Raw genomic sequence first — 11,843 nt, forward strand, 5'->3', positions numbered from 1 at the left:
ACTTCTAGTTTTGGGGGATTTCAATGCATCGACTGGAACAGATAGGGATGGTTATGAGGTGTGTGTTGGTCCCCATGGGTCAGGAACTATGAACCAGAATAGCAATAAGTTCCTTGACTTTGCAAGAAGTCATGGACTTGGGGAGGCTGGTTCATGGTTTCAGCGCTCACAAGCTCATCGCTGGACTTGGTATTTCAACGCTGGCGGTGTGGCAAAGGAGATTGACCATGTCCTCATTGACGGTCGTTGGAGGATGATCCAGAACTGCAGGGTCTACTGGAATGCTCAGTTCCTCAATACTGACCACAGGCTTGTTGTAGCAACTCTAAAGCTGCACCTGAAATCCTGGAGAATGGTACCATCCCAGCCTAGGCTGGATGTTGGCAAGCTCAGGGATGAGAGAGTAGCTGAAGAGTTTGCGAACAGGCTGAGTGGACACTTGGGGGGTCTGGGTGCTTTGGGGGGTCCTGAAGAGTTGTGGAGTGCCTTCAAGACCACCGTCCTTGATGTTGCCGGTGGATGTCTTTGAACTCACCGCAGGGCAAAGAAGAATTTTGTGTCTCAAGGGACACTGGATACCATTTACCAGAGTTGCAGGGCCAGGCTGAATGGCAGAGCTGAGCTGTTCAGGGAACTGAGGTGTAAAACTGTACGTGCACTGAGGGTGGACAAGGAGGCCTATGTGCGAGGAATCTGTGAAGGGGTAGAGCATCACCTGTGGACAGGTGATTCTCGTCCCGCTTACAGGGGAATTCGCGCGTTGCGTTCATCCAAGCCCATCGCTAGGAGCACTGCAGTTAGAGCAGAGTGGTAGGCTCTTGACAGAGGAGTCTGAAATGAAGGCCCGCTGGGCCGGTTACTTTGAGCGGTTGTACCAGGCTGATCCCCCAGCTGTCGAGTTGGACGTCAAGGGTGTTACAATCCCTGTTGCTGACCCTCGAATCAACTGTGGTCCACCTTCGCTTGTGGAAACACGGGCTGCGGTGAACCAGTTGAAACGGGGCAAAGCTCCAGGGATCTGTGGCATCCATGCTGAACTTCTCAAGGCTGGTGGAAATGCTGCACTCGTGTCGTTGCATGCAGTTTTGTGCTCTGCCTGGAACACGGGCATCATCCCAACTGATTGGAAGAGGGGCCTTGTTGTTCCTCTCTGGAAAGGGAAGGGTGATCGCCAAGACTGCAACAACTACCGAGGGGTGACGCTGCTCTCAGTGCCGGGCAAGGTCTTTGCTCAGATAATTCTTGATAGGGTTCGCCACCAACTGCTTGAGCGCCAGCGTCCAGAGCAGTCAGGCTTTACACCAAAGAGGTCAACGATTGACCGTATCCTTGCTCTTCGTGTCCTCACTGAACGCAGACGAGAGTTTTGGCAGGGGCTGCTTGCAGCTTATGTTGATCTCTGTAAAGCGTTCGATTCAGTGAATCGGGATGTCCTCTGGAGGATTCTTGGTCTTCGTGGGGTGCCACCAAAACTGATCGATCTGATGTCTGAACTCTACTCTGGTACTGAGAGTGCTGTGAAGTGTGGTGGTACCATCTTTGACTTATTTCCAGTTGTTACTGGAGTTCGTCAGGGGTGTGTACTGGCCCCCACACTTTTCAGCACTTTTATGGACTGGATTTTAGGGAGGATGTCGGAGAGATCAAGCTGCGGTGCATCGTTTGGGAATCTCAAGATCTCGGACCTTGATTTTGCAGATGATGCAGTCATCTTTGCGGAGACTTTAGATATACTTTTGGGGGCCCTCGAGGTGCTGAATGAGGAGTCGGAGCCGCTGGGATTACGGGTTTCTTGGGTCAAAACTAAGATCCAGGCTTTCGGTGACATCTTGGATGCTGCTGTCCTGTCTGTGTCTGTTTGTGGTGAGAATGTTTAGGTCGTGGAGAGATTCACTTACCTTGGCAGTGATATTCATGTCTCTGCTGGCTGTGAGTCAGAGGTCAATAGACGTCTGGGTCAGGCCTGGGGAGTCATGGATTCACTGGATCATGGGGTGTGGCACTGCCGGTACCTGTGCGGGAGGACGAAAGTCCAAGTCTTCAGGTCCTTGGTACTTCCAGTCTTGCTCTATGGATGCGAGACTTGGACTCTGACCAAGGATCTGAGACGGAGACTTAATTCCTTTGGTACCAGGACTCTTCGGAGAATCCTTGGCAATCGCTGGTCGGATTTTGTGTCCAACGAGCGGTTGCTGAGAGAGACTCGGATGAGATTTGTTGCCTGCATTGTCCGTGAGCGTCAGTTGCGGCTGTATGGACATGTGGCTCGTTTTCCTGACGCTGATCCTGCTCACCAGATTCTCTCAGCGAGGGAGTCTCATGAGTGGAGGAGGTCAGTGGGCCGACCACGTGCCTCGTGGTTGCAGCAGGTTGACCATCATCTCAACGAGATGGGGATGGGCCTGGCATCTGCCTGGGGGATGGCCAGACGGAGGCCCCTGGAGTACCGGCGGAAAGTGGACGCAGCGACGCGCTGTTCTGGCACATGTTCCCATACCTGACCTGACCTGCTCACCTTCACTCTTTCATTCCTCTTTTTTCCCGCCTTTGGAATAAACTCCCTCACTCTATTCAATCTCATTCTTCCCTCCAGGCCTTCAAAACAGCTGTTCACCACCACCTCTTATAATCCCCCATCCAAATCCTCGATCTTTTCTACCCCTGATAATCCACCCAAGCCCATCTCCTTCAAATTCCCTGCTTTCCTTCCTGAAAGTCCCTGTAATGTCCATCTTCTATTCCCCACCCCTATCCCTCTCCTTCCACAGATCTCCTAATGTCTCTGTTCCCCACTGTTTTGTCCTTCCCACTCCCTCACCTCATGTCTCATGCCCCCCTTGCTGTGCGTTGTGTGTTTGCTCTCATACGAGCCTCGACAAGGTATACAAAAAAAAAAAAAGCGTGTTCCAGTTTGTCATGGTTAATTATCATGTTAAAGCCAATGATCTAATCTGGATGAACTACTAGTTGTTGATCACAAACTGGATGAATAAATTGACTTGTTTGTTGTGGTGAGCGAAAAGGAATGGAAGACTTTTACGGATTGAATGTCATGGTCCAAACCTCTGATCTTCAGGTCTTTTGTAAGCACGACATCTGCTCCAAGTCTGTCGGAAACCATGGGTTGAATCGACAGAACGTTGGTGTGTGACACCTTGCTGCCGAGGGGAGAGGGGGAGGGGGAGAAGGAAAGTGAGAGACACGTTGATTCACAGACTAGGCATCTTTTGTGGTGCCTCGTCTGGTCCAGCTCCCTCTGCTCCTTCCCAATTTTCACCACTTTCTTCTGGTTAAGTGAATAATTATTAATCAATCAACAATTATTTATTCATAATTAATTATTCGTTCATTTTTTCATGATTAATTCATTGCGTATTAGAGCATGTGATCGTAATTGTGCGGTGGGAAACTTTTTTGACCCACATCTGTTCAAAGCAGTATAAATTTCTCCTCCTCCACCTCAACATCTTCTGCTCCTTACCATCACCTCCCCCCCATGTTCATCCTCCCCCCCTCCCACAATATTTGACTGAAGGGGATCTATCTGGGTAGGCATTTCATTTGTTCAGGATACAGTATTGCTGATGACTCACTCACTCTGTGAAAGACACCATGCGATCTTTACGCTGTGATGGATAGCACACATGGAATTCCAGGACAGGGATTCAAACCCAGTCTTGACAGCTCCGAGGCTAGTATGTATCCCTCGAGGCTCTCCTGCCATCCCTCCAGCTAACACTCTTTAATCATGTTTATATATTCTCCAATTTATTTTCTCCTTCCCCCTCTTTAAAATTATCTTTACAATCTGAAACAATTCAACTAAATTTTGCATGTTGCCTAAAGGTATCTCAAGTATGGTTTGTGTCAGGGTAGCATGTGTGGGGATGAAGTTTAAAGGTGTGTGTGTGTGTGTGTGGGGGAGGGGGGGGGTGGTCTCTGTTCTTGCATCTGGCAGCTTGGCTGCTGGATAGCTTTCATTTTGTGGGGCACGGATACGCCGCTGATGCAGTGCCCCTATACCAGTACACTAGTACTCATTTCGCCGACCTGGGAAGGATGACAGGCAGAGTCAACCTCCCCTGATGTTAATTCAGCAGCCAACGGGGCTCGAACTCAGGACCCTAAGATCCCAAGCCAGTCACCATAACCGCAAAGCCAACACGCCAATTCTCTCGATGTGAATGTCTATCGCATAGCGTTTACCTGGTGGTCTCTCCAGTATTACAAATCATCTTTTTTATATAAAGAAACTTTCAACAACTTGATAAAGTTGTTTGTGCATGACGGTGATGTCGAACTGAGAACAATTCGATATACGTACTGTGTCCAAAATGTTTCATTTCACTCGTTTTAAGCGGAGGTTCAACCCAAAGCGTCCAACGGGGAGTTTCACAGCGAAGTGGAAGTGATTTTTGCTCGTGCTGTGTGTAAGCAGCACGGTTGATAAAGGTGATGTCAGCTGATTTCTAAGCAGATGAGCGATGACCCCGGACAAACGATCGGGCGGATAGAGTAGAATGTTGGTGAAGTTCAACATGTTGTTCGCTTTTGATTCAAGCCATCGGTTCCTTGCAATAAAAGCAATCAATTTGTACGAGGGAGTTACATTCACCTTCAAAGTGTAATACACGATGAAAACTGGACGTTGGTATCAAATGAATGTGGAGAAAATATTTCAGATGTTGGAGTCACTCCAATAATTTCATGTTTAAAACGGTATTTTAACTCGTTCGTACGTTGAAGACGTGTCATCGTTGCTGGGAAACAAAGATGTCCCGTTCTCCCCACCTCTGAGCGTTTTTCTTTTTGAGCATGGTCGTCAAAAGCACGATGAACACGACTGTGGCAAAGAGCTATTCTGACAGCTTTGTTTTTTATTGTATGGCTGATCATATGCATCAAAACGTGCCACTTTTAGGGCTTTCGGCACAGCGTTCACAGCAGACGGGGCAATCGAGACGGCAGGAGGAGGAGGAGGAGGAGGAGGAGGAGACGTGTTGAACGAAACGGATGATTATGACCGGGCAGCACAAACAGGGTTTTAAAAATGGCTCGCACAAAGCTCAAACAACACTTTTCACGTTTGTGGTGGGTGGAGGTGGTGTGGTAGGATGGGAGGGTGAGAGAGTGTGGCAGTGGTGGGTGGGCTGTGGGGGTGGTGGTGGTGGGTGGGATGCAGGAGTGGTGGTGGGTGGGTTTGGGGTGTAGGGGTGGTGGAGGGTGGGTAGTGTGTAGGGGTGGTGGAGGGTACCATAACATTTGGGGTTTCTGGGAGACACGGAATGCATCATTTAAGATAACGTTAAAAAAGTTTCAATTACTAAAACCGTCTTAGGTGTTAAAGTGGACATTGAGAGCTGTAGCTCTTTCACTGACGAGAATGGAAGGCCTCAGCAGTGGCATCAAGTATTTTGGGGACCTGTTGCCGGTAGCTCTGATAAATAGTGCAGGCCCAAGACGAGAGAAACACCTTAAACATACCTCTCGTGATTCTAATTCTTGAAATGGGGGAATTATGAAACGGGCAGGAGAGAGGTGGGACAGGGAAGAAGGTGGTTGGGGGGGGGGGGTGGGTGAGGCTGACAAGAAAATAAAGAGAACAGGCAGTTATGGCCACAGTATTACATGATACTTTGCTCTTGGAACGTAACAACGAACGTGAAAAGTAAATGGCAAAATACTGTTGCCGAACAATAGTGCTAATTTCTAGGTCTGGGAAGTCGGTGTAGCTGGTACACACAGCATCCGGCTCAAGTGCTTATTTCAACCCATTTAACAATCACCTCTCGCATACAAATTAAGTACTGAGCGTGGCTACCGCAGTACGCGGAGTACGTGTGGTCGTGATATACACCGTGATGATTTTGCACTGAGCGCTTTTGTCGTCGGGCCGGTTCGATCGGCAGCGACGGCGACACGGGCTACGAGGAAAACTCTGGCTGGGCTCAGTTCGAGACAAGCAGTTTACAAAGTAAGTACCAATAATTAGATCGCCAAAGTTTTAAACATGTAGCCTTTCCTGCACAATGAACACAAATTAAGAGGTGGGGGAGGGGGAGGGGGAAATGGCAGCTCAAACAAACGTGTATCTCCTTCCCCATCACATATACACACACCCCCACCCACTCCCACCACCCCAGACTTAAGGCCCAGGAGCTAACAGTCAATGGTAGCTGCCTAAATGCTGCAGAAGGTGATCACAATATCTCTCGGCCAAGATAAAAGCTCGTCTTCCCAATCGTTGCCTCTACTCACAGGATGAAGCGAAGGTTTTGTAACGGGGTAGCGTCCGTTCGCCGGACAATTACCGTTTCTCACTCTCTGCCGAAGTCCCGCGGGCAGGAGAAAAGTTTATTTTGTGTTCACCGTCATTCCATCGGTTGGCTTTATCATTAAACCCGATTGGTAGACACGGCCAATAGCGGACGGTATCGTCCAGCCCATTTCTGCAGGACTGGCAGATACGGTTCGAGGCAGCTATACTTCTGCCGTTATGGCTAACGAGGAACAGGTGCCAGAAAAAGATGCAAATTATAACCACCGGCTTCAAATTTTTTGAACCGTGGGCAAATTCTGTGGAAAACAATTCCAAACAGTACTCCAATACTGCCCAGAGGTGACCACCCATCACCTCGGTCTTCGAACCGTTCCCGAAGCGTGCCGTGGGATGGTTTCTGAACAGAAGTTGGAATAATACCAAAGTCTTATGTTGAGAAAAGATGGAAAGCAAGTTAAAGGGACTAAATGCATTACTTCACTGCAATTCAGAGCCCTCCTGCGAGGAAACACGTGAACGTGGAGTAGGTAGCTCTCGCTTGTACGTCTTTGGTGGCAACTTGGGCAATGTCTGGCTGCCACAGGAAGGCCGTGGAGGCAGTGGCGGTCCTTGCATCGAGGAGACGCATTCAAAGTCATGATATGTAGGGTTTTGGGAGTAGTTCTTGAGGGGAAATGTCGGCGTAGAAGGCAGCACAGGGTCGGTATAACGTGTGAAGCGGCCTAACGGTACGGGGCACAAAGCAAAGGGTGCGGGCGATAGGGAAAGACTTTGCTCTGGTGGCTCGTCGTTGGCAAATGTTTCGAGTGGGCGGTGAGGCACAGGAGGCAGCGTGTGTGAACGAGGTGGAGGTGGAGGGGGAAGCGGCGAACTGTGTGAAAATCCATCGGGAAAGCGCTCTTGAAAAGATGGTCTGTGCGGAATGGTGGGCTGCCGTGGAGGAATGGCAGGTGGGCTCTCTGGCGGTCTTGACATCATCTAAAAGATAACAAATCCACAGGTTATTTTTATATCTATCTATCTATCTATCTATCTATCTCTCTCTCTCTCTCTCTCTCTCTCTCTCTCTCTCTCTCTCTCTCTCTCTCTCTCTCTCTCTCTCTCTCTCTCTCTCTCTCTCTCTCTCTCTCTCTCTCTCTCTCTCTCTCTCTCTCTCTCTCTCTCTCTCTCTCTCTCTCTCTCTCTCTCTCTCTCTCTCTCTCTCTCTCTCTCTCTCTCTCTCTCTCTCTCTCTCTCTCTCTCTCTCTCTCTCTCTCTCTCTCTCTCTCTCTCTCTCTCTCTCTCTCTCTCTCATCCGAACTCCACCTTGATTCATAGATCTGTTTCTCATTCCTTTTACCAATAACAAAGAATATTTCCAAAACACACGAGCAAGGAAACGTAAGACATGCCTCTGCATTATCCACACCCTCTTAACTTAATCATACTAAAATACATGATTTGGTGTCTGTCTGCATCTGTCTATCTAAAGAACTGTGATATATTCGGTCGTTACTTATCTAATCTCAACCAAACTCGAAAGGAGAATTAAGGGTCACATGACGAAAGTTGCAACAAATTCATTTGCCCCCCTCCCCAAGGGGGTTTTCGCCTTGGGCGAAATCAGTGTTAAGGTGTACAGATAGCTTATCGTGGCGTTGTTCCAAGGCCGCTTCTCATAACAAAAGTAAGAACAACTAGAACTGCCACTTTATAACTGCTGGCAGTGATGACTGGGTACCCAGACGTCCACCTTTGATACAACGTGACACTTTCTGTCGAAGATAGTTGCAAAGTTTCGCTTCGATAGGATAAGTGGTTCCAGAGAAAACATCATTTAAGAGTGATACAAATACAGCCCTGCTTCGAGACTGCGTGGAACAGACGAGTTACGAACTGAGCAGCACAAAGTGTTCAATCTATTTATTACGTATGCAGTTAGCCCTTTTTCCTGGGGACATCGTCGGCTTCAATTGAATTGCTATTCCTGCACCCTCAAACGCATTCAGGTGCAGCCAAGTGAGCCTTCTGGGGAAAAAACAAAAATCTCAAAGTTCTCAGATTCAAATAATTAAATAATTCTGGCTGCCAAACCGCGTGGCTGATCGGGTTGAAATTTTAAACATACGTCTCACATGTAGGCTAAATTATAATTGTGAAGTTTCGCATATATAGAAGCAGCGGTTCCAGAGTAAACATTAATGAATATTTATCCTTTAATCCAGCATAGCTGCCAAACCATGTGACCTATCAATTAGAAATTAACAAACTTGTGAAAGGATGTCTTGCGGAAAGTGTGTGTGAAATTTTGCCTCAATCTGTCCACCGTTCTGGAGAAGAAGATTTTTAAAATTTATTAATTTTCAATCCAAGATGGCAGACAAAGCATGTGATCTATGGTATCATAAATTTATATTCTGCTTCCAATCGTGTAGTGGAGCACGCTTCTGAAGTTTCGTGTTTATCGGACAAGGTGCGTTTTTCTATCCAAGACGGCCGCCAAACCATGTGACATGTGACGTCATAATTTTTAACGTATATGCAGGCATGGGGGTAGATTATAGTAGTCAAGTTTCGCTTCGATAAGTAATGTGGTTCCAGAAAAAACATTATTTAATATAATTCTTGAATCCAACATGGCTGGCAAACCATGTGACCTATCAATTAGAAATTAACAAAATTATATTCACTCCTCGTGTGCAATACGTATGTGAAGTTTCCCCTTGATCTGTCAAGCCGTTCTGGAGAAGATGTTTGGAAGTTTTAGGGTAAATTCAACATGGCTGCCAAACCATGTGACCGATCAATAACAAATTAACAAACTTGTGAAAGGATGTCTTGGGGAAAGCGTGTGTGAAATTTTGCCTCAATCTGTCCAGCCGTTCTGAAGATTTTTAAAATTTATTAATTTTCAATCCAAGATGGCTGACGAACCATGTGACCTATGACATCATAAATTTACATTCTGCCTCCATTCCTGTAGTGGAATACGTGTTTGAAGTTTCGTGTTAATCGGATAAGGTGCGTTTTTCTATCCAAGATGGCCGCCAAACCATGTGACTTGTGACATCATAATTTTTACTGTTTTTGCAGACATGATGGAGGATGATAGTTGCAAATTTTTGCTTCGATAGGTTATGTGATTCCAGAGAAAACATTATTTAATATTTTTCTTGAATTCAACATGGCTGCCAAACCATGAGACCTATCAATTAGAAATTAACAAACTTATATTCACCACTCGCAAGCAATATTTATGTGAAGTTTCCCCTTGATCCGACCAGCCGTTCTGGAGATGTTTGAAGGTTTTCGGGAAAATTAAAGATGGCCTCCAAACCATGTGACCTTTGAATAAGAAATTAACAAACTTGAAAAAGGACGTCATGGGGAATGTTTGTAAAGTTTCGTCTCAATCTGTCCAACCGTTCTGGAGAAGAAGATTTTTTTTTCTCCAGTGAATTGTTGTGTAAATGATGCTCAAGAAATTTCAGATTTTTCATATGCAGCGATCTATTTGACGAATTTTCACTGGGATACCGCTTCACTGATGACGTCACGAAAAATCACCCCTCTTCCCCATTGGGAGGTCATTACAATGTATGAAGTGAAATTTTTTTTCCATTGCACCGTTTCAGAGATACAGAGGTCCAAAGTTTATCGGTTTTTTTCAAGATGGCACCTGTACCACGTGACCTATGATATCACAATTATCAATTGAGTATGCCATCAAAAAAGATACATACTATGGTGAAAATTTCGGGTCGATCGGACTTACCGTTCCTGAGAAAATGATTTTTAAAGCGAAAGAACCCGCAAATTGCCGGCGGAAAAAGAATAAGGAAATAATAAACAAGAAATAAACAGAAGAAAAACAATAGGTTACCCAGTCCTGACTGGGTACCCTAATAATGATGCATCATATTAATGTTATTACAAAACACTATTTATCCGAATAATATCCCTCTCCCCAAGGGGTTTATTCCTCCTTGGACAAACAGCGTGTTCAAAGATTTTTGCATTTCGTGGGGCACACCTACCAGAAGTAAAAAATATTATAAAGCACAAACACGTAAGGTTATATTTTTAAACAGCCGCGACTGTTGTTTAACACTAAACTGTGAGGGATGAAACCCGACGTCCTTGAGGACGTCTTATGAAACATGCTTATCGCATCCCCCACAGACGAACGGACCCGAGCCGACTCGAATTGCTAGGCCTCTAGGTAGGCTGCAATGACCTTTAGCTCATAAAGGTCTTCAGCAAGTGTGACGTACGATATTGCCCCCGACACCATTATGGCCTACCGGGAGCGGGTGTACTTGTCTCACAAATTTATAATCTTTGAAGTTACATTTTCAACGTCGCTATTAACTTAATTTAACTTTACTCTCTCTATAATCTACCTATCTTATGTCCCTACCCTGCAGACAAAGTGTTGGATGTTGGTGCGACCAAAGCAGTCTCCTGACAAGGGTCAGGGTGGTTTGGTGAAGCTGGGTCAGGGTGGTTTGGTTATGCTGGGTCAGTGTGGTTTGGTGAAGCTGGGTCAGGGTGGTTTGGTGAAGCTGGGTCAGGGTGGTTTGGTGAAGCTGGGTAAGGGTGGTTTGGTGAAGCTGGGTAAGGGTGGTTTGGTGAAGCTGGGTAAGGGTGGTTTGGTGAAGCTGGGTCAGGGTGGTTTGGTGAAGCTGGGTCAGGGTGGTTTGGGGAATCTGGGTCAGGGTGGTTTGGTGAATCTGGGTTAGGGTGGTTTGGTGAAGCTGGGTAAGGGTGGTTTGGTGAATCTGGGTCAGGGTGGTTTGGTGAAGCTGGGTCAGGGTGGTTTGGTGAAGCTGGGTAAGGGTGGTTTGGTGAAGCTGGGTCAGGGTGGTTTGGTTATGCTGGGTCAGGGTGGTTTGGTTATGCTGGGTCAGGGTGGTTTGGTTATGCTGGGTCAGGGTGGTTTGGTTATGCTGGGTCAGGGTGGTTTGGTTATGCTGGGTCAGTGTGGTTTGGTGAAGCTGGGTCAGTGTGGTTTGGTGAAGCTGGGTCAGGGTGGTTTGGTGAAGCTGAGTCAGGGTGGTTTGGTGAAGCTGGGTCAAGGTGGTTTGGTTATGCTGTGTCAGGGTGGTTTGGTTATGCTGGGTCAGGGTGGTTTGGTGAAGCTGGGTCAGGGTGGTTTGGTTATGCTGGGTCAGGGTGGTTTGGTTATGCTGGGTCAGGGTGGTTTGGTGAAGCTGGGTCAGGGTGGTTTGGTTATGTTGAGTGGTGTGCAGTTGCCTTCTCAGCAGTCGATTAGGGCAAGAATTTGTAATTTGTTCAGGGCAAAAGTGATAGTTCGCCTACGATTTGCAAAAGACACCATGGCTTCTTTAATGTCCACCAACTAACCCGGCTTAACATCCATCCGAGGGATGGCACACATTATGATGCCTACCAGCGAAGCACCAATCCGACAGTTTATAGTCGGGCCGAGAATCGACTCAGACTAGACAGCTCAAAGGTAAATAGAATGAGATTAGAGTACTAGCGATACAATTTCCTACTCTTTTCAAGAGTAGGAAATTGCCGACTCTTGTCCATACCCTACAGACAAAGCGTCGGTGCT

The 11,843-nt window shown here is 46.9% G+C and overlaps 1 protein-coding gene across 2 annotated transcripts in view; it reads right to left on the reverse strand.

Annotated features, from left to right (window-relative positions):
* Positions 1 to 4,857: 4,857 nt before the first annotated feature.
* SOS1 (SOS Ras/Rac guanine nucleotide exchange factor 1) overlaps positions 4,858 to 11,843 on the reverse strand; it is a 140,366-nt gene continuing 133,380 nt past the window's right edge. For both annotated transcript variants that reach the window (XM_085887624.1, XM_085887623.1), the window contains one exon: positions 4,858 to 7,258. In XM_085887624.1, the coding sequence (XP_085743750.1) occupies positions 6,758 to 7,258 (501 nt within the window). In that variant the 3' untranslated portion in view covers positions 4,858 to 6,757. The remainder of the gene's footprint in view (positions 7,259 to 11,843) is intronic.

Source organism: Eptatretus burgeri, chromosome 7 (assembly GCF_056783735.1).
Source record: "Eptatretus burgeri isolate ZD-2024b chromosome 7, Ebu_testis_v1, whole genome shotgun sequence".
NCBI classification, from domain to species: Eukaryota; Metazoa; Chordata; class Myxini; order Myxiniformes; family Myxinidae; genus Eptatretus; species Eptatretus burgeri.